The sequence below is a fragment of the Heptranchias perlo genome, chromosome 1 (assembly GCF_035084215.1).
Source record: "Heptranchias perlo isolate sHepPer1 chromosome 1, sHepPer1.hap1, whole genome shotgun sequence".
Classification (NCBI taxonomy): domain Eukaryota; kingdom Metazoa; phylum Chordata; class Chondrichthyes; order Hexanchiformes; family Hexanchidae; genus Heptranchias; species Heptranchias perlo.
Genome location: NC_090325.1, coordinates 112,259,430 through 112,285,839, shown reverse-complemented (window position 1 = coordinate 112,285,839; position 26,410 = coordinate 112,259,430). Strand labels below are relative to the sequence as shown.

Below are 26,410 nucleotides of genomic sequence, written 5' to 3'. Positions count from 1 at the left end.
TACAATGCACATTCTTAAGTACGTTGATTATTGACATTTCCTGTGCTGCGAATGTATACATTGTGCATATACATTATATATACACTGAACATGTATATAAAATATACACACACCTCCGTGAAAATGACAGCTATGAGTCACAGAAAATATGCAGAATGGTATCCCTGCGCCGGTCAAATAGTGCAACTAGTTGTTGGATTCCTCTCAATTATAAATTCCTGTCAAAGTGCATCTTTTGTATTGCTGCATCTGTTTATATTTTAAATCACGTTCTAAGGCGTCGCGGGTTCCATTGGCGCCGATGCTCTGCCCTTTCGCTCAGTTGGAGTCAGCGCACTCTTTGATGTTGGGAGATGGAGTGAGGACACGCCGCCGGCTGCGAGTGGTGAGAGGAGAGGAGAGAAAGAAATCAATCCGTTTCCCTGCAACTGCACGGAGGAAAACGGGAGTTAACATGGCGCGAAAGGCGGACCCGTTTTGTTTCTCTTTTAATTGAGGAGGAACGGCAGAAGGCGGCGTGTTTTATTTTAGGTTGGTGGTGGTGTGTGTGTGTGGGGGGTGGTGGAGGAGTTTTTTTTGCTGCCTGTCTGCTGGACGGAGTGAGTACTTTGTTTGAGTGTCTGAAATGCGTGTAACGGGTCGGGCTGAGTGAGGCTCAGTGCTCGGCGGGAGACACCAGGAGCTTTTGTTTGTGTAGCCCGGGGACCTTGGGGTGGGAGAGGCTGTTGTTCAAAGACAACAGCGAAGCTACTTTTTTTTTAAAAGGCTAAAGGGGTGAGGTTGTGTTGGCGCTGAGACTTGGCTCTTTCTCTATCCCCAGCGGCAGTAGAAATCTACTTGTTTTTCCAGATAGTCACGAGGCAGCCAATCGGATCCTCGTGCTACAGCGCAAAACTTATCCGGGGCCAATCTACAGGAACCAGCGAATGGAGTCTACTCTTTGGACCTGAATGATGGCGTGTCGCCACTCAGTGATCGGCTTAACCTACACAAATGATCATACTCATTTGCGCGAGTTGGCTTTCAGTGGGTAATATGCTGCAAAGTAGTGAAATAAAACGTGATATGCTGCGCTGCAAACCATAATCGTGTACAGATTCATGTTCAATGATTTGAATAGCGTGCAAGCTAGTGAAAACAAACCAGAAGATTTTTTTTTGAATACAATGTAGTTTCAAACGATATTAAATGTCTTAAGTTTTTCATCTTCTAATTGTTTTTAGAAAATGAATTGCTTTGTACTAAACTTAAATTTGAAACGCCAGGAAACCTACATAATATAAAGATTTGGAAAGGAAGGATGCGAGATTGTAATTCGGCCTCCAGTGGTAGGTTTGGGAATAGAGATGTCTTCAGAGGATTGAAATGTCTTGTAAACAACCGATACCTGGACATTAGAAGGCAATAATCTCATCAAGCAGTTCAAATGATAAAAGTGTCATCTAAACACGAAGATAAAATTTGAATTCAATCCACTATTGTATATTGAATTTGGGGCACTTTTAGATCATTTTTGAAGACTGGTGTCATAACATTTACAACCATAGAGCTCCATGAGATTACTGGGTGGTTATATCCACACTGAAGGATTAACAATTACATTTTGATTGATGAATGAATGTGATGTATATTGATTATTTCCCATGACTGGAATGAATATCCATGGTTTATTTGTGATGAGTTATTTCTGAAATGGATACTCTGGCATTATGTACATTCATGTGCCTATCCAATGCAAATGGTCTTTTAAACTGACCTCCACCATACAAATTCTTTTTCACTTTCCATCCTTCCTGAAGGTATTGATTCACGCAGTTCAGTTTGATTGGTGCTACTCCAATACTTTGCCCAAGTGGTCATTCTTCACTTGTGAACTCATACAGTGAATGTTGGCAGTTTATTGGTCAATGAGAGAAGGGACAAGGAAATATAGTTGTGCTAAAACCTGCCCTTATTTGACACCTATATATATGAATGGGAAGTGATAAATCCTTGGTCCTTTTCTCTTTACCAGTTCATGAATGGGATGTGATGAATCCTTGCTCTTTTTCTCTTTACCAGTTCATGAATGGGATGTGATGAATCCTTGCTCTTTTGCTCTTTTTCTCTTTACCAGTTCATGAATATTGTGAACAATTAAACACTTAACATTTTCTCTTTGTTTGATTTGTCACTTGAAGATTGCTACTTTTTGAAAAAAAGATTATTTTTACTGTTTTGTATTCCACAAGCCAATTGGCTTCCACAATGTACTCAACTTCTATAAGCCCAAATTACAGCACAGCAGGTTTATCACCAAATATGCCAAATCACCAGTAATTAGAATCACTATTGAATATAAGATGAGGTGATCAAAGCAGTGGATGAATTTCCAAACCTAACCCTTCTCTTCACTCCTGGTGGCAATTTTAAATTGATGACGACTCGCCACCAACTCCCCAACCACAGGAAATAGTTTTTCCCTATTCACCCCATCAAAACCCTTCATAATTTTCATAATTTCTGTTAAATCTCCTCTTGGCCTTCTCTGCTGCATAGTTCCATTTATCCTCCTAAATATAGTTTCTCATCTCTGCCAGTGTCCTGGCCAATATTTATCCCTCAACTAACAATAAAAAAAATTATCTGGTCATTTACTTCATTGTTGTTTGTGGCACTTTCCCCACATAACAATAGTGACTCCACTTCAGAATTACTTCATTGGCTGCAAAGCATTTTGAGACATTCTGAGATTGTGAAAGGCATTATATAAATGCAAGTTTTGTCCCCTTTTCTTTCTATGTTGGGCACCTAAAATTGTACGGTACTATAACGATTGCCTAGTACAAATTTCTCATTATCTTTTTCTCTTGAAGTCAATGCCCTTATAAAACCCAAAATACTACTGGCCTTTTTGATGGTTTTATTCACCTGTACTTGCACTGTCAAGGAGGTATATATGTGAACCTCTAGGTCTCTCTGTTCATTGATACTGTTCAGTGTCTTTCCATTTAATGTACACTCTCATGCCTTGTTCTTCTCCCAAAATATATTATCTTGCACATGTATATTAAATTGCATTTGCTACCCGTTTGTCCATTCTGGTAACCTATCTACGTCCTTCTGAAGTTTCTTTACCATCTTCCTCGCTGTCTTACAAACTCCAAACTTTTGCCATCAGCAAATTTTGATATTTCATTGGTTGTAAAGCACTTTGGAGTGTCCTAAGAGCACGAAAAGTGCTATGTGAATGCAAATTTGTCTTTCTTTCCTTGTGCTACCAATGCTCAAGTTCAGAACATTTACAGATATGTGTCTGTGCAAACATATGTGCATAGATATCTATACCTGTGTAATTGAGCAAAAGTGGACCTAATACTGAACCTAAGGCAAACCATTTTCAACCCTTCTCCATTAGCCCAAACCTTTTTCCTGTCAGTCAACCAAATTTCTATTCAGCTGCCCACAACTAATGTTCGACTAACTGGTCTACAGTTACATGGTTTATCCTTCTCTCCTGTCTTGAGCAGAGGTGTTACATTGGCTACCCTCCAGTCCCCAGCACAATTTTCATATCTAAAGACAATTGAAAAATCATGGTCAAAGCCTGTGCTATTTCCTCTCTGATTTCCTTCAACAGCCTAGGATGCATGTCATGAAGAGTCTAGTGACATATCCACTTTGAGTTCTGCTAATATTTTCAGAACCAATTCCTGTTCTACAATTATCTCTGATAACTGTTTCAACTACATTTGTAAAAACAGATGCAAAATATTTATTTAATATCTCTGCAATTTAATATCTTTCCATACCTTCATCCTCCATAATTAAACTCCCTCCTCCATCCCTGAGTGATTCTATTCTTTTATTTTTAATATGTTTATAAATGCCATTACTATTTGAAGTATTTTGACAGATTATGGAAATCACCGTGGAGGAGGAGGGAGATGTATTGTGATGTGGACTTCAGTCAGCACTTCTGTATAGTGCTGATGCTTGAACACTTGTATATGCACAGATGTAAAATCTGGATGGTTTTGGAATGTATGGTGTAAAGAGAATTTTGGACATTAGCTGGGAAGACAGTGATACCAAATGTGCTTTGGATACCACAAGAAGCTCAGTGGCAGTTATTGGCTATGAATTATTATGGTTACAGCTGGTGCTTGCTGCTGCTTATAGCACACAGCTGTTTCACTTTTCCCCCCAGCTGCCAGTGGCTTGAGGAGAAAATAGTTCCAATTGGGTTATCTCACCTACGTGTGATAAATTCCATATCTTGTATGCATGCGATGAAAACTTTTTATCATGTAAGTTAGGTTTGTATGAAGTAAAGTTAATGCCCTGCTTCACAATCACCTTTATTAACTGTGAATTAAAAAAAAAACCTCATCAGAACTAGCTTGCAGATCAGTGTGACTGGGAAATCTTGAACAAAAGAATTTGAATATCTGGATTTAAGACAGTTGCTAATATGCAACCATTCAATCATTGTGAAATGGAGCGAGACTTACAGTATAGAGTACCTTCTGATATTGCTAGATTAGAAATGGACCTGATCCTAATGATTATTCATCTCATTCTTGATATCTTGTGGTATAACTTATGCCAAACAACATTTTTGATTCACAGAGAGAAATACTGTTAAAAAATTAATTTTGAGCAAATGCTTTTAACACATCGTCATTTAGTAACTTGCTGGGTATCAACAGGGATCTCCAATTTTGTACTTGTGTTGACTTTATTGCTAAAACTATGGACAGGAAGAATTTCACCATGTGGTGTGAACTCAACTCTGTGGTTGCCGATACTAGCATGTTCCAGACGCCGAATACAATTGTGTGATGTGCTTTGTGCTTGTCAGAAATCCCAGCTGGTTTCTATGAGTATCACCAATCCAAATTGATACAAATCACTGATACAAATGACATGGAGACTTAATCATAGGAATTCTTCTTATTCATATTCAACAGTATGGTGCAAGTAGCCATGCTGGACAACCTAGATATATTGTTAACAGTTTTTGGTTATAATTACTTTTATGTATTGAATGGCCTTTAATTATAGACCATGTATATTCAATAAATAAGTACTTCTTTTCTGGTATTACAGCATGTCCTGTATGATGGAGTTGTAGGCTGGATGTTTATTCTCACTATTTATCATGTAGCAAATTCTTTTATCTTGGATGTTTCTTTAGGGATGTACAGCATGTGATCTAAGCACTTTCTCCATGGTAAAGGAAAGAAAAGCAAAGGTGAGACATCATAGACTGTTTCACAAATTTCTTAACTGATGGATCAAAAGTTCTAAGCAGAAGCCTAGAACAGTAACACGGACAACTTGCATTTCTATAGCACTCCTTGAAGCGTGACAAGGTGCCTCAAGACACTTTATAGAGCAAAGGAAAAAAGTGGACACTGAGCAAGAGGGAAAAAACAAGTTTGAGGTGAGGGTCAAAAGTATAATAGGAGAGATTTTAGAAGATATTTTTGAAAGTTGGGAAGGGGGGGGGGGAAATTTAGAGGGGAGGACTTCAGTGGCAGAAAAGTTGGGTTCAGTGGTATAACAGAAAAAGTGGGGAATGAGAAACAAACTGGTGTCAGAGCAGCAAAGAATGTGAATGGGGACTTACAGCTGATGGAGGCAGCTGTGATAGAATAGAGGCATCATCATTTAGAAACCAGATCAAGGATCTTAAAATTAATCCATTACGACAAGGAAAGCCAGTGGAACATGGCAAAGATGGGAATGGGAATTTGTGGTTGAGGCTGTGGCGTAAATTATTACTTTTATTAGAGAACTTGGGCTTCAAGTTGATAAACACTTGGATTGGGGTTTTGGTAGCAGTTGGGAGAGTTAGAGCAGAAGCAGGTGTTTGTGTTTCAGTCGTGAATGAATTTGGTTTTGGAAATGGATGATATGGTGGGAAAGAAGTTCAGAAGAGTCAAACGATATGCCAAGGATCTGCATTAGACCAGGTTGTTGTCTACCTCATAGTGGGGGAAGTGATTTAAACAAAAATTTAATGTTAAAAATAGGAGCAGAGAAGAAAATTAAGTTTTTGGAGGGAAAAATTATTGGCTGCATAAATGTTTATAATAGCCCCATTTACAAAGTCAAAATATGATTTTTGTAAAGAGTTCAAATGTAATTTCTTGATTTGTTGTTTTGACTTCTCATTTTGCCTCAGTTGTACTATTGGTCTGGGATTCATCAAACATGTATTATGCATTTTAGGGTTAAGGGGAGGCTTGCCTGCCGGGAGTGCATATTAGAAATTAGTGTGCAGCGTGTGCCCAGCCATTTAAAGTAGTGGTTGGAATTTTCGATATGTGGTTCTAATGGGCAAGGCTGCATACCACCAGTGTAAAGTCAGAAAATTGCCTGTGCCAACATTCCAGATCTATGTGGGAAAACTCCTCTCTCCTCTTTCTTCTTCCCTCCCCATCAAAAAAAAAGGTACCATCTAAAAATTGATTGAGAAAACCATAAATCTAAAATCTCTTGGTTTAAAACTTTCAGTTGGAATCAGAGACTATAAATTAAGTTGATCTGTCTCCTGATTTAAAAGAAACAGGCAGTGATTGGGTTTCAGAGCTAACAATTTGATAAGTACACAATGAGCCGTATGGCCTCCTTCTGTACAATATCATTCTATGATTCTGCTTGTGTCAAAAGGGACAGTTTCATTTGTTCAACACATTTTACTGTGCAATTGTATTTTTCTCCCTCATTGTAAAATTAAAGATAAATTTTATGGCCTGCACATAATAGAAATAAATGTAAACATAATGGGCTCGATTTTAGGAGGGAGGTGGGTTGGCAGCGGGGGGTCGACTCGGCGCGTGGGTAATGCGCCCAGTGAATTCGGAGTGCTTCTCACGCGATCGCAGCCAAATTGAAGGCACTTACCTTGGCTTTCGCATTGGAAAGCTGCGCAGCAGGCGGCCTGCGCAGCCGCATCATAGGCTGTCAGCTGGAGGAGCCCTATTGACTGAAGCTGCAGAAAGGAGCCAAAATTACAGCATGGAGCAGCCGAGGGGGAAGGCTGCTCCCAGGTTTAATGATGCCTCGCTCCAGGTCCTACTGGATGGGGTGAGGAGGAGGAGGACATAGATCTTCTCCCCGGCGGACGGGAGGAAGTGGCCTGCCTCTGCCACCACGAAGGCCTGGCTCGAGGTGGCAGAGGAGGTCACCAGCACCACCAACATATCATGCACCTCCATACAGTGCAGGAGGCGCTTCAATGACCTAACCAGGTCAGCCGAAGTGAGTACACTTACTCATTCCCCTATACTCCGTCTGCCACATCACCGCCCCCACCCCACATCTCCTGCACTGCCAACACTACACTGTCACATCACTCCTCACACCCACTCAAAGCTCATCCTCATCTTACCTGCACTTACTCACCTCGCCAGTACTCATCCCACCACTACAACTCAACCCAATCCTCATACAATCTCATGGCTCCGTCTCATACTCTCTCTTTCATGCATCTCTTTCACGGTCAGCCTCACCCAACCTGCCACTACCTGTGCTGCAACCACAGGGCATGCATCGCATATGTGTAGTAGGAAGCGTAAGGCAAACGTGTCGTGAGCATGAAGGGGATGCACAAGGGTGTTTGAGGGTTTGTCATGGTTTTTACTTATATTTGATTTCTGATCAACTCACATTACATATTATATTGTCACCACTACTGCCACGTCTTTGCAAATCTTGTCTGGTTTGTGCAATAATACTCTTTCCTGAGGATCACCATGAAGACCCACACCTGATGCCACCCATTGTGTCACTGCAGAGTGGGTGTAGGTGTATTTGCAGGGCTCTTTTGTGCAGACGACTGAGATGTCGGCGATGTCCCTGGTGGCACCCTGGAAGGATGCGGAGGAGAAGCTGTTGAGGGCAGTGGTGACTTTGACAGCGACAGGTAAGAAGATGGTGCTCGGGCCAGCCGGGAGCAGCTCGGCATGAAGGAGGCTGCAGGTGTCCATGACTACATGTCGAGTGACTCTGAGCCTCCGTGTGCACTGCTGCTCAGAGAGGTCCAGGAAGCTGAGCCTCGGTCTGTAGACCCTGTGGCGAGGGTAGTGCCTTCTGCGATGCATCTCTCTCTGCAGTCGCCCTCCCTCCTGCTGTGCAGGTGGATGTGTCACAGCACTGTGTTGTGGAGCTCCACGTGTCAGAGGTGGACGGCGAGGCTGGTGATGCTGTTCATCCTCCGAGGAGGTCATGACTGCAGCTATGGCGGTCCCTATCCGGAAGACGTATGATTGAGGGGGTCCGCAAGGTAGGTAAATGTGTCTGCACACCGGGGTTGAGGTTGCATGTTTGTGAATTTAATTGTTAGGAGGAGGGTGGTGGAGGCCGAACTTTGTCCAAAGTGACAGAGTGGCCTCCTGCAATGAGTGAGGGTCTCCCCCCACCCACCCCCCAACCTTACCTCCTGCAATGAGTGAGGGTCCCCCCCCCCCCCCCCCTCACCTCCTGCAATAAGTGAGGGTCCCCCTCTTCCCCTCCCTCGCTCCCCCCCCGTCAGATGGACCTTTGCAGCTGCCACAGGCTGGTGGCTGCAACACGGGAAACTGTCTCAGTTGAGTTGAAAATCCCACCCCTCCTAAAATATCCTACAAATCAGGTCTGCAAATGACCTGAACTATCTAATTAATTGGTTTAAGTGGGATCCCGTCGGCTTTAATTGCCAGCGGGAGTCCCGCATGCGGGGACTGCGTGTGCATCTAAGCGCGTCACTGGGGAACCCGGAAGTGGGCGGGTTGGAGCCGGGCTCTGGACCTGCCCCGGGAATCCCCGATTTTCAGAGCCCACTCGCCACGAACCCGCCGTCTCGGATGTCCGAAAATCGAGCCCAATGAGTGTAAAGGCAGATCAAATGTCTATACAAGTACTTTTGAGGATTAGAAAGTTACATTCATTTGCAAATTTATGCCTGCTGTGTGACCTTATTTAGATATGATATCCTTTACTATTTGTACAACTACTTCTGACTATGTCTTTATATGAACATTGACCTTTTCTGAATGTACCACTACTGATTCAGTGACTGTCAAACTTCGATGTTTCAGTCATATCCAGGCACTGCTAGAACTTCCTCCAATATAATTCTATCGCAGACCTCACCAAAGGTTAATGCATTTACCTTCACTTTAGTATTTAAAATCAGCAACTGATTTACTGATCTGAGCTAATCAGTTACGCTATGGTGAAGAGAAACTGGCCAAATAAGAATCTGCTGGAGACTGCATCTAGCAAAAGGTATCATTGAAAACAAGTACTGCTCTTGCATCTATCCAGATAATTGCAGCTGCAACCATGTTACTTAAATTACGGATACAGAATGATAATGTTCTCATGCCACAGGCATGCAACAATTAGCCATGCTGTTACTAGCTTAATGTAAGGAGTCTTACATTAAGCTATAACCTGGTGTTGTTGGACTATAACCTGGTGTTGTAAGACTCCTTACATTTGTCCACCCCAGTCCATCACCGGCATCTCCACATCATGGTTACTAGCTTAGTGTGAGAATAGATTTTACACTTGTCCATGATTTGGGCCAGAGATATACAACCTGCGGCCCCCGAGTGCTAGCAATCTGACCCTCGAAATACATCGACTTGCTCCTATTTGTGCTTGTATGTCTTGTTTGTTGGTTTGTTTAAATTTTGGTGATTTGAAAAGGCCTGATCTTAGTGCTTTGGAGGATAAATCCTAAATCAGCACATTCTGATCTGTTAGTAGAAGCAACTTGAGGTTGCAGATTAGTGGATTTAAACTTTGTGTGGCCCTTAAAAGTTCTACCTCATGAAAACAAAGTTTGGACTGCTTTGTTGTACTTACTGCAGTATATAGGACAATTGAAGTTGACATCAGCAAATAGCAGTTATCTTATTCAAAACATAATTGTTTCAATTGCTATTTAATTAATAACAAGTAGAGACATGCAAATAACTGCATGCTGCTAATTTATTATTGTCACCAGTATGATGCAGCCATACCACAAAACTTCACCAGCAGTGTAGAAGCTTTTCTATGCAATAAAGAGTAGAAATTTCTGTTAAATGCTATTTTAATGTGCTTTGCAAAACCCCTTTTCAGTAACCAAAACAAGTTCATCCTTTGAACACTTCTGTTGCATTGTATTGTATAGTTAACTTTTGATAAATCCATACCCAATCTAGTGTTCCAAATTATTTTCAATTTAATCTCGAGTCCCAAATAAACATTTTATTTTTTTTAAAAACAAAAGAATTAATACTTTGGATGTGCATGTCGCTGGCTAAGCTGGCATTTATTGCCTGCCTCTGGTTGCTGAAGGGACAAACGGTGCAATGTGATTTTATTCTTTAATTTGAAGAAATACCTTTTTATCCTCAATCAATTTTATGTTTAATTTAGTGGGCTCTTTGTCCTAATAACGTCCAGGCATAAATCAGGTTTTGTAATATAAAAAAGGATCATTTATTACATCCTAGAAAAATATGGACCTAGAATCAAACAAATATCTACAGTCCATACACATTTGGCAGGTAAGGAAGTAGAAGATATTTAGAATTGCTTTAACAAAAAAGAAAACCTTTTGACTTCAAAATGCATACCATTATTAGAGAAAAAGGTCTATACTATACTAACCCATTAAAAGAAAGTTTTATGTATACTTAGGGTTGGCTCAGGCTTTGAGGTCTGTTGAGGCCTTGTCGATGGCTCGATGCCTTGGGTAAAACACTTTTACTACATTGCCCTGAAAAATGCATGCATTTTAATCATTTTGTCTATGAGCAACTCCACAGGAGGGCAACTAGAAACAAAATGTAGAAGAATCATTTAAAGTTTATTTCAGCTGATTTCCGCTGGTTTTTAACCAATTTACCAACTTTTTGTAGATTGGTTAAAAACTGATTCACAATTCTGAGCTTAAAATACCTGAATTCACCCTGAACTTTGCACATGTCACATACAGCACCAACTTCATGCAGTGTACATGTTGACATCATTAATGTGATGTACTTGCAGCTCAGGACCTAATTTTTTTCAGCACCGAATTCTTTCAAGGGAAGGGTTGAAGACTTGAGTTCAGCAGCAAGAGTACATTTTATAATCTCTGTTGTTAGGCAACTTGAAGTATTTATCCATTTTGTGTCCATAGGAAATATGCTGATGTATCCAATGTGTTTAAGCATACATATTTTGAATATACTGCCAATGTGTTGTGAAATCGACATGTGGAATAATAGAATTTTAAAAAATGTTAATAGAAATTTAGTTGAACTTTGAAAATTTATGATAAATGAAGCCAATACACCAAATGGAATTAAATTCACGAGAGCATAACGCCATGGTGGGGCCTGTGGAGCAAAGGTTTACCAACTAAATGATTGTTGGCTTGTATCACAGAGCTATCTCCTGTATATAACAAATCAGTTTTTCACAGTAATAGAGCTTCACCCTGGATCTTGGGGTCAGGGGAATTGCACACTTTTTCTATCATAAGCAGGCAACTTTAGGAGAGTCATTTGTGTTAAATGGAACAGAAATGTTTTAAGTGCAGTATTCCTCATTTCATTTAAGTTATCCATTTACAATGGAAGGTGCATTGTTTCTGGTCCTTGAGGCTAATTTTGTTTTCTTGAGTTTTAGCAATCATCCAAATAATGATTTTGAGGTATTAACTGACTTTTTTTCCTCTGAATTTATCAGGATGTTTTTGGGGTCCATTCTCCAACCCCCCCCCCACCCCCAATTTTGCTCCTAGTTTTTGATTTTAAAAATAGCATCTAGAAAAACAACCAATTTAAATAAAGTTGTTAAATCAGCAATAAATGTGACTTTTTAACAATCCTTATCTCTAATATATAGCATTGTTTTGCTATATGAGACCTTTCTGTGTAGATATTTTATGTTCACACTCTTACCAGGCAATTTTCACTTTGGCATTGCTAAAGAGGTCAAGATGCCTTTTGAGGCCCAGAGAAACTACCTGGCACTAACCAAAATAACCCACTAAAAGAAAGATTTTAAGCAAACTTTAAAACACTAGATTATTTACAAAAATTTGCATGATTGGAACTTTGTGTACTTGGCTACTACCAATATTCCAAATAGCATTATTGATGCATGATGCCAGAAAAGATCAAATGTTTCACTAACACAAAATGCACATTTAGAAATATTACAAACTAAGTTAACCCAAAATTGTTTTTTGTTGAAAGATTACTAAATGTTAAATTTGGCCCTAGCTAAATATAATCAGACTATTTTTGTTTAAAATTACTTGGGCATTTCTGCCCTTTTTATAACATGTTAGTTGCTTGAATTTTAAAAAAATCTTCTTTATAGATGGGATTTTGTATATGTTGACTTAGGTCTTGTGTACTCATTAAATAATGAGCTGAGACATGAACAATTTTGTGTTTAATTTGGAAAACCTAAGGCTTTAAAATAATAAAATGGTTGCCGTAATGTAAAGGTTGCCTCAATGTATTCAGGAATTGCTCTGGCAATTGCTTTTACTACTTGTATTGTATCTTCCAGAGAGAGATTTTTTAAAAATGAATTCTTATTATCTTGAGTACTGGAAAAATTCAAACCAGGTGCCTTAGCTTTAATTTATAGAATTACATAGAAATTACAACACGGAACAGAGCAGTTTGGTCAATGTTGGTGTTTATCCTCTGTGATCGGTAGTCCTAATCCCATTTGCCCATATGCCTTCATTCCTCTTTCCTTCAACCACCAATTGAACCTTTCTTAAATGTTGACATGGTCACTGCTTCAGTCACTAACTCTGATGGTGCATTCCACAGCCTCACAACCCTCTTATGTTACAAAATATTTCCTGCTGCTCTTTTGTCCTAAATCTCTAACACGTCTCTTCAAAATTTTAAACAGCTCCATCGAATCACCTCATAATTTCCTCTGCTGTAATGAAAAACACCCCAATTTATGAGCGATGTTTAATTCATATTAAACAAATCTGAATTAAATAGAAATATATTTGATTTCACTGAGTATGTAAAATATTTTATTCTTTTTTAGCTCCTATCGGTCTAGCAGCATTACAACACTGAAGTTAATCCAAAAAGGCTTACCACAACCATCTTATGGACTGGAAGGCCATCCTAGCACAACAAATGTTCAAATCTTATCCCAATATGGAGTCTTTTAAGCTTGTTGTCTGGTACCAACTGATGCTGAAACATTCAAGTGACCATCTTTGAGGATGGACAAGAAAATTGCCACTGATGTAGCGAGGCAATGATCATGATACCCAGCTTGATTAACTGATTTGTATAAGAGGATCCAGCCCCAGCCCTAGCCAAGGAATTCACCTGTTCTCACAAATGCAAAGTGAATTATTGACCAGAATGATCATAGAAAATAGTGTAAAGCTCTATCTCAGCACCATATCACTTGCTCTTTCAATATTGTTTTAGACATGTGATGGGATTTATTCCATCTGTTCAAATGCCTTTATGGACTTGGCATCAAGATCTTCTCTTGGCATCCTCCAGTTTTGTACTGGCTTTAGCTGAAACATCTGATCCTTTGTTACAAGCCTATTAATTCAGGACTGTAGGGTATCTTTCTAAAACACAAGCTGTTGGGTGTATTAAACTGATGATCATCCTAACCTAGCTGGCCAGTTACTATAAGATCTTGCCATCCCGTTTTCCCCTCTACTACCTTCTGCAGCTGTTGCCCCTCTTTCATTCAAGTCTTGGTGTGAACAATACCACCATCTCAATTTTAGCCTCCCAAAAGGTATTTTCCCAGCTTGGATCTATTTCATTAGCTTACAAATGTAACAATCCAGATATACCATACATAAGCCTTGCCCAGCACAATCTTTTTGTTAGAACACATTTTATTATTGCACACAGAACATTCCTTATTTCTTCAGCTTTAAGCTCTGTCTCCCGGCTGATATCCAACATAGTCCCTGCACAGTGTATTCTGAAAGCATCTAACCTCCGCTGAGGATTACTGCTTGTCCGACGTAACTTTAGAAGAGCCGTGGAAATCCCGGAAAAGCGCTTTTTTCCGCGGCTCTTCTGCCGAAGTTACGAACACAAGGTATGACTTGGTTCGGCTTCAGTTAGCTCAGTAGGCTGGAACACAAGTTGAAGAAGTCGAGTCTGAGATGGTGAAAACATATGGGTTTAAGCATGGATGAGGATAGATTCCAACTTTCATTTTATTGCGAAATATTTCAATTAAAGTTACTGAACCTTTAACATAAATAATAACTAGTAGATACCATTCTGTTTGAGAGACTTGTATATTTTAAAAATTGTCATGCGTAGAATTTTTTAACTATCATGGTTGGTATAAAATGTCCAATTTGTGCAGGATCTTTTATAGTACAGTACATTTATGCACTATGTGGAATACTTTAAATGGGGGATGGGGCTTTCAGTATAATATCAGGAATGTTGATTACTCTTTAAAGAAAATCCGGTTCCACTGCTTAAGAACTATCTGCCGGTAAATTATAATAGAAAGGTAAAATGGTCACTAGTAACCCTGTGACAAGATGCCCGAGGCAAGGCAGTTCAATATAATTAAATGCATGTAAAGATGAATTTTAAATAATTACACGTCAGCAAATTCTTTTTAAAATTTGAATTCAATCTCTAACCTTCAGTATTTATTACATTTTGCCTTAAAGTATTTTTATATTCTGAACATTTTTTCCTACTTGCGCATTTGCCACCCAATCTGCTTGAATGAGCAAATCCCTCAGTAGCCATATAAATGTCATTTGGGTTAAAATATCGGTAGCGGAAAACTAACTATGCATTTTATTAGCTCAATGCTGTAGGCAAATGGCAGAATGTATATTTTCGTTCGTGTTTATGCAACCGATTTTTACCTTGGTTTCAGTGTTTTTGAAGGGGGAGGGTTCAGCGATTGTAATTTGGAGGGGGGCCTCATCAAAATTTATTTTTGATTCTTTTGCAATTTGAATGGAGCTAACAAATGGTCTTTCGACCTTTTTAAATACCGGGAGTGTTCAGATCGGTTTTTAACCAATTTTCATTTTGCAAAAATGCAGTTTATTTTTGTACTATTGAACTTTTCCTTTGCTGTAGGGGTTTGATATTTGCAGAACAAATTCCGATCTGCAAATAACGATGCGTCAATTTCTGTCTGCCTGTCTCTTTCTTTCTGGTGAGAAGAGTCTTGAGATCAGTTTTAATTTGGATTTCTAACGCGGTCCACCTTTCGCTGCCGCCGTGTTGAAGAGGGGCAGTGAGGAGGAGCACTGCTATTTACAGCAGAAGCTCTCACCTGGTTGGCCCGGCCGCCTGCTCCATACCAGTAGATTTCTATACTCGAGCGGGCAGCCAATGGGAGCCGCGGGCGGTTGTGCACAACGGTGATTTGAAAGCGAGTCGCCGGCAGCGGAGCCAGTGCTGAGGCCGCCGAGCGCGGTAAAGAGGCTGGAAAGTAGTCACCGAAGGACTATTTGACCATCACCATCATCATCAGAGAAGGCTGTTTATAATGAGGGGTTGCGGGAATGGAGCTTACTTTTTAATAGGAGCGGAGCGGACAGAAGCCAGCCGTAAGTCCATCCTCTCTCCATCTCTCTCTCTCGTGTTTCGGTCTTTTGTACTGGTTGGGGAGCCGGGGGGTCGAGGTGCGCAGCCCGCCGCCTCTCGTTGTTTGGCGGGTTTCTGTACACGCTGTAAAAGCGCGGAGTCCTGCGGCCACGACCTCCCTTCTCTTTCTCTCCCTCCCTCCCCCCCCACGGCCGCGACCTCCCTTCTCTTCCCCCCCCCCCCCCCCCACGGCCGCGACCTCCCTTCTCTTCCCCCCCCCCCCCACGGCCGCGACCTCCCTTCTCTTTCCCCCCCCCCCCCCCCCCGGCCGCTGGTGTGGTTGAACGGCCGTGTATTTCAGGAGATGTAATGGAAGGACAAACCGGTCCCAATCGCCAAGTCCCGCGGACTCGCCGCCCATCTCCCCGAAAGGCACCGTTACTGTCGCGCGAGCGGACGGTTGGTGTTGCGGTCGGGAAGGGGGAGGGGGTCTCATGGAGATACAGCCCCCCCCCATCTCATGGAGATACAGGCCCCCCCCCCTTCATCTCATGGAGATACAGGCACCCCCCCCCCCTTCATCTCATGGAGATACAGGCACCCCCCCCCCTTCATCTCATGGAGATACAGGCACCCCCCCCCCCCCCCTTCATCTCATGGAGATACAGGCACCCCCCCCTTCATCTCATGGAGATACAGGCACCCCCCCCCTTCATCTCATGGAGATACAGGCACCCCCCCCCTTCATCTCATGGAGATACAGGCACCCCCCCCCTTCATCTCATGGAGATACAGGCACCCCCCCCCTTCATCTCATGGAGATACAGGCACCCCCCCCCTTCATCTCATGGAGATACAGGCACCCCCCCCCCCTTCATCTCATGGAGATACAGGCACCCCCCCCCCCCTTCATCTCATGGAGATACAGGCACCCCCCCCCCCTTCATCTCATGGAGATACAGGCACCCCCCCTTCATCTCATGGAGATACAGCCCCCCCCCCCCATCTCATGGAGATACAGCCCCCCCCCCTTCATCTCATGGAGATACAGCCCCCCCCCCACCTCTTCACAGGGATATAGACCCCCTTTGGAAAGTTTATATCTAGCTGTAGGTGCTAGTTAAACACATCATATCAATCCTATTTATAATGGAAGCTGCATTATTTACTAAGAGTCAACCACATTGCTGTGGTACTGGAATCACATGTAGGCCAGACTGGGTAAGGACGGCAGGTATCCTTCCCTAAAGAACTTAGTGAACCAGTTGGGTTTTTACTACAATCCGACAGCTTCATGGTCAATTTTATCAGCTTTTTATTTCAACTTAGTTCAAATTTTCAAACTGCAATGATGGAATTTGAAGTTGTATTCACTGGATCATCAGCCCAGTAACACAAGTACTACTAGTGAGCTACTATTGTACATAAGCACCTTAAAAAAAAATAGGAGCAGGAGTAGGCCATACGGCCGCTCGAGCCTGCTCCACCATTCAGTAAGATCATGGGTGATCTTTGACCTCAACCCCACTTTCCCGCCTGATCCCCATATCCCTTGATTCCCTTAGAGTCCAAAAATCTATCGATCTCAGTCGACTGAGCATCCACAGCACTCTGGGGTAGAGAATTCCAAATATTCATGACCCCCTAAGTGAAGAAATTCCTCCTCATCTTAGTCCTAAATTGCCACCCCTTATCTTGAGACTACACCCCTTGGTTCTAGACTCTCCATCCAGGGGAAACAGCCTCTTTGCATCTACCCTGTCAAGCCCGCTCAAAATTTTATACATTTCAATGAGATCACTTCTCATGCTTCTAAACTCCAGAGAATATAGGCCCATTCTTCTCAATCTCTCCTCATAGGACAACCCTCTCATCCCAGGAATCAATCTAGTGAACCATCATTGCACTGCCTGTAAGGCAAGTATATCCTTCCTTAGGTAAGGAGACCAAATCTGTACACTACTCCAGGAGTGGTCTCACCAAAGCCCTGTACAACTCCAATTCCCTTGCAATGTAGCATCTCAGTTTTGCATCTCCCAGCTCCTAAGCCAGTACTGAAAAGGAAATACATTTTTATAAAAATAAGGACGTAATATGTAATAAAATGTTGACTAAATTATGTCTAACGTCCAGATCCAATTATTCCCTCCTCTCTAACCCTGCTTCACCAGAAGACCGCACTAGTGAACAATGCCATGGGTGATCAACTATTTTAATGGAAAAATAAAACTCTGTGCTTTAAAAATTCTGGTTGAGGGGGAAGAGGAAAGGGCTAGAGACTAAAAATTTGGAAAAAGAACCCAAGAGCTTCTGAAACCGCTCAAATATATAGACCGTAAGAGAATTTTGTTACTGCAGTATCTGGCTTAAATGGATTGCATATATCTCTGAACACCAAAGGAAAGAAGGGAAAATTCTTCCAAATGATTTGGAAACTGGGTTGTTGAGGCAGAAAGAGAATAAAGCCATAGATAACACAGGAAAACACCTTTTGTACTGATCTTCAAGAATGGATTACAGTATGATTCCTGCAATTAAAGGCCAAGGTTGGGTGAAACTAGAACTAGGGGGCATAATCTTAGAATAAGGGGCTGCTCCTTCAAAACTGAGATGAGGGGAAACTTCTTCCCTCAGAGGGTGGTAGGTCTGTGGAATTTGCTGCCCCAGGAAGCTGTGGAACTTACATCATTGAATAAATTCAAAGCAGAAATAGACAGTTTCCTGGAAGTGAAGGGAATTAGGGGTTACGGGGAGCGGGCAGGAAATTGGACATGAATTTAGATTTGAGGTTAGGATCAGATCAGCCATGATCTTATTAAATGGCGGAGCAGGCTTGAAGGGCCGATTGGCCTACTCCTGCTCCTATTTCTTATGTTCTTAACTTAACATCAATGGGGCTGATAATGTAGAAGTCTATTTTAAAGGACTGAGGTAACAAGCTGATGTTGACATGTGTTCATTAAAACAAAGAGCTGTTTAGTATCTGCTGTAAAAGAAGTAGTTGAAAGATATTTTAATAGATATGTTTACTTTTTAACTTCTAGATATCATTTGGCGAAGTGTCATTTTAGCAAAAATGAAGACCTGTGAAATTGGTGACTAAAAACGCTGAAAATGTCCAGGTAAATCTCTCTCCAGCTGGTAGTTGGAAAATGCTTGTGAAGATTTTTTTTCCCAGTGATAATAGTTATGAGATTTTAATAGTATTTGATAATGTTCCCTTAAATTTGTTCAGTACTGACAGGAGACCTTAATGGATTTCAAATGAAAGTAGTTGATAGAGTTCGTTAAAATACTGCTGATTTAATAGGCCGTTTCTTCCTTCTTCTTGATGGATTTAGAACTTATGAGTCAGGAATCTGTAAGTTGACTAAAAGAAGTAAAATAAATCTAGATTTTGGATATATTACTATCATTTTGATCAATTCAAGACAAAACTTTAAGAGGAGGATAATATCCTAACCGTTTTGAGAACTAGTTCCATATGAATAAATTAATTTTGCAATTTAAGAATTGATCTGTTCCGTTTTTGCAGAAGGAAACTGACCAACTGAAAGACTTTGGAAGTTGTGAAGTGATTTATGCTGATGCAACATAGCTTGTTATCTGCAGTTCTCTTAAGCTTTTAGCCATACATATGTCTCTATGTAATTTTCTTGCAATTAACATTGAGGTGCATATTCAAATATTTTAAGGTTTAGGAGTTGATCCTTGCTTGCCAAAAGGGAGGACCACATCTAGAAATTTCAGTTTAATTGGAATTTAAGAATTAAATTTACCTGAGCTTTGTTACCAAATTGTAAGATAATTGAGTGACATGAGAAATCTACTTTAAATCACTATGTGCAATTATACTTGAAGAGTGGATTTAAGAAGTGAATATTCTTGGGAAGTTTAACCAGCAATGCCCCAAGTGTCGTGCTTTCCCACACAGCTTTTAACTTCTGAATAATTAGCATTTTGTGGCAAACACCAATTTCTTTCATTCTTTCTGTATTGTAATTCAGGTGAAACAGCTATTTTCATAGTCCATACAATATTTTATAAACTACTGAGGTAAAACATAACTTTCCCATTTATTTCTTGTTATAGGTTGAAGCATTTCTAGTGCCTTATAAGATGGGCTATCCTTGCAGTATTGAAATTCAGGCCCTGGTGTAAAAAAGAAGTTTAAAGAACATTTGCAGAAAGGAAACCCTTTTATTTCTGGTGGTTCTTCATTGAATCACAGCAGGTGACTGATTTTTATTGGCGACAGTGAAAATGTTGCATATAAAAGAACAAGATTCTTCTATTATTGGAATGTTGCAGATGATTGCTCAAGACTGAATTGGAAAACTGATCTACAGGAATGTATAAGGACAAGAAAGAGCTAATACTGCACAGCTTACTTTTCAAGATCAATTTTTAAAAATCTGCTGAAATTTAAGCAAATTTTAAAAATGCAGCTTAAATGGTTAAGAGTGCTGCTGCCAAAAATGGAAGATCTCCCAGGGAGGAAGAGTTTTTCTTATACTACTTCAGAAGTCTCAGTGAGGTGTGGTACTGGAAGAAAGCAGACCGCAAGAAAGACCATAGGAATCAAGAGTTATTTGGGTGCTAAAAAGCAACAGTCAAAACAGAATCTGAGAATAAGTAAAGAGAGAATAGAAATCTGTGATCATGTAGAAGGATGTGGAAAAGAGATAAATGAAATGTTAATGTTTTGTGTTAAGTGTAAAGATATCCAGCAGTTCAGCTTTGCAGAACTACAGGAACACTGCCAACAGAAACATCCCGAAGACAAACCTGTGTTTGTTTGTAGCAGATGTGGTTTCACTGTGGATGATGTGGAACAAATGAATGTACATGCAATTTCACACAAAATGGACCATACATTGCACTCCGAACACAGTGAGAGCAAGGAAGATCAATCCTCGAGTATGGAGGGGAAACTACATAAAATGAGGCATTTAAAGCCAGATACATTGTATTGTAATAAATGCAGGTTTTCAACAAAAGATCCACTTCAGTTTCAAAAACACATTCTGAGACACGAAGAAATTCAGTACAAATGTGGACGATGTGATCGTGTTTGCTACACGAGGGGAGAATTCCAGCGTCACTCTGTACAGCATACTGGAACATTTCCCTTTAAATGTAGGTATTGTGATTATGGTGCAGTCCGAAAGGATTATGTTGTGAAACATACCAAGGGAGTACACAGAGACATCATAAAAAATGGTGGATCTGTGCTAGTTTTACCAATGAGGAAAGGCCATAAGAAGAAGGCTTTCTCCAAACTTAAGAATGTCTTAAAAGTTAAACGAACAGCAATTATGCAAAATGAGAATTCTGCTAACGTTTGCCTACATGATCAGATGGCAGATTCAGCGGCTTTGGCTCCTAATCCCAATAGCACTTCTTGTCAAGTGCAAGACTTGGATGTTGCTGTTCTTCCACAGACATGTACAAACAGTACCAGTGTAAATGAAAGCGTGGATACAACAACTGTAGAATATACTAAATATTTGAATTGCTCTCCCACTGATGCTAGAAAGATTCAACTACAGGTACTTGCATCTTCTAAACATACTGTTCAGCCCGGTACTCCATTAACGCTGGTTGCTCCAGCACAGGTGGTTATTCCTTCTAACTGCTTGGCTCAACTAATAGAAATAAAAACTGTTAATGGGAAACAGCAGTTGGTGTTCAAACTAATCCCACAAGTTTCAGCAGCTTCTGGCCCTGTGCTAGGAGCTGGTGCATCAGGAACAACTACACTTCCACTACAAGGAATGCAGCATGTAAATACAGAAATTGCACAGCCACAAAAGTATAATATGTTAAATCATTTGCCTACATTACTGACAAAAATTGAATTACCCCAAGTAGGTCCTTTGAATGAAGTTGTTGATGCTGACCAGAAGAGTATGGGAATAAAATCTAAAATGCTCTTTTCAAACCCTCCGTCTCCAGTTGATACAGAACCAATGGCTAGCAACACTTCCATATTGGAGAGTAGAAACAAAGCCAGTCCAAAACAAAACCGGAGTGTAGTTGCAGAACAGCTACAAAGCAGAGAATCAACAGAAGCTGACCTTTCTCGGGGTTCACAGCAGAATCACATTGTATCCCCAGATGTTTTGGGGGAAGCGATGCATTGTCTTCAGCGAGGTGCTATATACAGCAAAACCACTGTGAAGGATTTGAATGCAGATACCCAAGAGATACTCAGTCAAATTGATGAGGAATCCTTAACTTTTGAAAAACCTTTTGTACAATTGTCTAAGGCTGTGCCAGTGTTGCCAAATAAAAGTATGCTTTTGTGTGATTCTGAACTACTGATAGACTCCAGTTGCAAAACTGCTATCAAATCAGTTGAAACGTTGCCAACTGATGGACCTAAAGCCAATGCACAGCTTTGTATCACATCTCGCTGTACACCACATGATGTTGGTATGGCTTCACTGTTGCAGATATCCCCTACTTTGTCCAGCAACTACAAAACTCTAGCTTCTAAAAACAGTAATCATCAAATTACACCTAACTGTTCATCTGTAAAACAAGCTAGATTTGTACCTAAAAGTATGTTTCACACAGAATATTTGAAATGTCAGCGTACTGGTATTGTTGATAAGCAACCCACTGATCCTGAAGCTTGTAAAAGTTCATTTGAAAATCATAGTATGAGCTCTGCTGCAGTGCAGAATCGTCATAATGTATCTGCATCGTGCTTACTTGCTCAAGATCACAATGATGTACACCGTGTTAGCAATTCATATCCTACATTGGGAAAGTGTGAAAACAGCAGGAAGAAACCAGACTTGCCTTTTCGGCAATTGAATGCATTGGAGCATAAAAAAATTAATGCAAATGATGATGAAATTAAATCAGGATACTGCAATCAGAGTTTGGTTACAAAGATACATGATCAGAATTTACAAAAAAATGCTATTGGTCCAAGTTCAGAAGGAGCTGCTACTAATTCGCTTACCACTGTGTCTACAAATAGTTCTGTATTCATGAGTGAAATGCTATCACAGTTACATGATAAGAGCAAATTAACTAGGGAGGAATTTTCATTTGTTTCCCCTGATATTCAGTATGCACAAGACTCCTCACAAGACATTGCAATTACTACAGACTTCAGTGATTTCAGTAACAAGTGCGACCTAGATACTTCCAAGCCCACTGATGATCCTTCTGTTGATACACAGTGGCCTATAATTTCTTCAGTATTTTCTCTTAGTTGTGGTACTAATGATGTGCCAGAGAGTATTCGATGGGATAATGATCAGGACCACAATTGTACTTCATTCACTTCAGCACAAGAGATCCTGAAAGCTAACCTATGTTCCCAGAGTCAGGCAAATAGTAAAAGTCTCATAAACTGCCTTGAAAAACAAGAATCCAATAAAAGCTGCCAAATAAGTGAATCATTAAGTCACAAGAATCCAGTGTGTGTGTCAAAGTCTGGAAATAGAGACCTCAATGCAACATCAGTTATAAGTGGAAGCCCATTTCAGTTATCCAGTGGTAATAACTTGGCTGAGTGTCTTTCGTTACTACCACCACTGGCTCCTATGCCACCAATATTGCCTGTTGAGATTCAAGACAGGTTTTCTGCAAACCAGTTTGATGACAATGCCCATATGATCCAGCGGACCCGTAATCTATATTCTAGTGAATTTTCTTTAAATCAAAGCAGTTCCAATGTATGCTTAGGATTGTCTCCCACAAGCAATAATAATACAGCAGTGGATTGTTCCACACAAACGGACAGCTTTGTGCAGAGAATAAAATCAAATACTGTGCCTAGCAGTGCTGGCAATCCATTAACTGCTGTGACACAGAATTACCAAACTAAACTCTTCTCACACCCAAAACTTAATGTTTTTCCAAATTTATCCCCAGGTGGTGTATCCTTTCAAAATAAATCACTGCCTAATACTTTATCTTCAGGTATAGATGGGCTTCGGAAACCTTCAGTTTCACATAACTTCAGTAGCACCTTTTTAATTACATCTGATCCCTCTGAAGGAACACCAAATGTTTTTGAACAGCAAGTTTCAACTTCAGGAAATTCACAAATAGCAGTTCAGAATCAATCACCAGTAGCGCTTGCAAAGATTTGTGAACCAAATACTAGCAGTTCTGAGGGACATTCCTTTCGCCAGAATGTTTGTCAGTCCTCAGAAGAGTTACAAGCAGATACACCTATAACTAGTGTAACATCCTCTTTGAAAGTCTGCCACCAGTTTAGCTTGCAAAACAAAGTCTCTTTGTTTCTTTCAAGCTGTAATCTAAGTGCAATTCCTAAAAATGTTAGCTCTACTGATGCTGTTGAGAAACTTGAAGGAGCACCTTATAGCCTTGGCCAAACTGAACTGCTCAAAGAAAAGGTAACACTTCCATCCACAGTAAAGCTACAGAGAATTTCATTGTCAACCCCATCTGTTGCAGACAAGCAAAGCAATCATACCAAAGATCAGTTAAAGCCTCCCAGTAAAATCAACAAAATTCATTCTGTTTTACCTCCCAGTGTGCATCAAATTAGATGCTTCCATAAAACAGCAGATGATATGTCTAACCAGACTGAATATGCAGTAGATCTCCTTGTTAATTCTCAAAATGCTGCTGAAATTGAGAACATTGTACCCAACTCTCCTTGTGAAAATGGGTCTGGAAATGACAACATGGGGCAAGATATGCCAAATCTGCATTTTTCACAACTGCAGTCCAAATCAGAAATGTCACCTTTACGTATTTCTGCATTTCCACTCTGCTCTACAAAAAGACAAATTAATGTTGAAAACACACCACCTCCTCATTACCTAGTAAAAGATACTGATTGTTCTAAACACGAAACTACTTACAAGGTTGTTCCAAGTGGTATTGTGCTTAGAGTATTCAACGCTGCTGACGACTCCAAACAGAAAACAACTTCTGATACTGTAAGTTGCCAATCTATCAACCAGTCACAAAACCTTAATAGAGTATTGTGTGCGACACCAATTTCACTTAGCATGGCAGGAAAATTAGTATTGCAAACATCAACTGTGACAAAGAAGCAAAAAATTTGTGCCAAACCTGATTCAAGAAATAATTGCACTCCTAAGGCAAAATACCAGGAAAACAGTAACTGTGATCAATCTTCTGTTTCGGTTGACAGACCAAACACATGTAACACTATTTCAGTTAAGGCAGCTGCTCGTCATAAATCTCGACTGTTAAAGTCCAGTGCTGCTGAGCAATTACCGTTGAAACGCAGAAATACCAGAAAAAGAAAATCTGGTCACATACAGGATGATATCCTATTAAAGAAGATCAAAAAACAAGACTGTCTTGTTCCTGTTGTTACCGATAACTGTGAGATATTAAAGACTGCCCGCAAACTGAGGCTCAAACCATTTAGTGAAAGTCAGTTGGTGAAATGCCCTCGCCGCAATCAGCCTGTAGTTGTGTTAAACCATCCAGATGTAGATGTTCAAGAGGTAGTTAATGTAATGCAAACAATAGGCAAGTACAGAGGACATGTACTCAAGGTGGTTTTATCTGAGAGAACTGTTATTTCTCTCAATTTAAAGAAAAAACATCAAAAACAGGAATTTGGAAACCGAGGCATTTCACTTGACAAATGGTATAACTGCAAGGTAGTCAGTCCAGTGAAGGAAAGGCATATGTTGAAAATGAAACTAAAAAAAATTCATAAAAATAATTATCAGATAGTAAAAAATGTTCAAAATGAACATTTGCAGTTTAAGTTTCACTGTTGGTTTTGTGGGCGGATGTTTTGTGATCAGGAAGAGTGGATTGCTCATGGACAACGCCACTTAATGGAAGCCACCCGGGACTGGAATGATGTTACCACCATTCAAGAAACTACAGAAAGTGAAGCTGAAGTATTGAATGTGAAAAGAAATCCCATATAGAATGATAGACCAGGGGGAAATTTCAGACCGAGTTGGTTTTGGCCCAGAATGTACACAAGTTCAAAATGAACAAGGAACTTCTGTAAGTGACTAATTCATCTTGGCTCACTTACTGGTTTGAAATCTATAAATGTTCCTTTTTGCTATGTTGATGTTAAAAAAAAAAGTTATCTTTAGCAGTGAAAGATAAGCTGACTTAAAAAATGCTGTTCCTTGAGAAAAATGTGAGGTGGCGTGTCAAAAAGAAAGCGTTACTGTTATAATTTGTCATTAAAAATTACAATTGCAGGGAACATCTGAATGTTTTGATGTAATTGTACAAATTGCAAGGATATGATATTGGGAGAAATAGGAGGTATTAGAAGAATTTGAAGATATATTTTTAAAATTTCCACACTGCTAACTTCTATATGAATTTCACTTGTTTGATACTTAACATTTTGTAGACATGGATAAAACTAACTATTGTGAAACAAGTGCTATTTTTGTTTGTGTAAAATGTTTTTAAAACAGCGCAATATAATTTTATTAACTCATATTAAGTGTACTCGTTGAAAGATGGTAAGATGGAATGTTCACTCAATGTATAGGGCCAGATGATGTGTACAGTATTAGACTTGTGTACACTATGTAGAGTGATATTTTGTAAAGTAGGTTAAACACTACAGTTAGGTGTGCTCAGAAAATTGATATTTTTTGCATAATGGTTGTTTGATATTTGTCTTAATAAAGAAAACTAGGTGAAATTTTCACTGTTACTTTGAAACATTGTCTTTCATTACAGTGCATACTTCTCTTTTGGAATAATAGTTAAATTTAATAAAAGCTGTATTTTAGGGTTTCTGCCAGCATATAGGAGATTAAGGAGATCCATCACAGAAATTTGATCAAAACCTTTTTTTTGAATGGCAGGTAAGCCATCTATGAAATACTTCTAATCAATTCCTG

The 26,410-nt window shown here is 40.0% G+C and overlaps 1 protein-coding gene across 2 annotated transcripts; it reads left to right on the top strand.

The window, feature by feature from the left end:
• The first annotated feature begins 273 nt into the window (after nt 1-273).
• Nucleotides 274-26,198, top strand: LOC137324989 (uncharacterized). 2 transcript variants are annotated; one of them, XM_067989694.1, is made up of 3 exons: nt 274-531; nt 18,593-18,670; nt 19,641-26,198. In XM_067989694.1, exon 3 carries the CDS (start codon nt 19,991-19,993, stop codon nt 25,460-25,462), a length of 5,472 nt encoding a protein of 1,823 aa, XP_067845795.1. In that variant the 5' UTR covers nt 274-531; nt 18,593-18,670; nt 19,641-19,990; the 3' UTR covers nt 25,463-26,198. The 2 variants fall into 2 exon arrangements, with proteins under 2 accessions (XP_067845795.1, XP_067845788.1); XM_067989687.1 differs by lacking the exon at nt 274-531 and adding an exon at nt 15,292-15,571.
• The last annotated feature ends 212 nt before the right edge of the window (nt 26,199-26,410 follow it).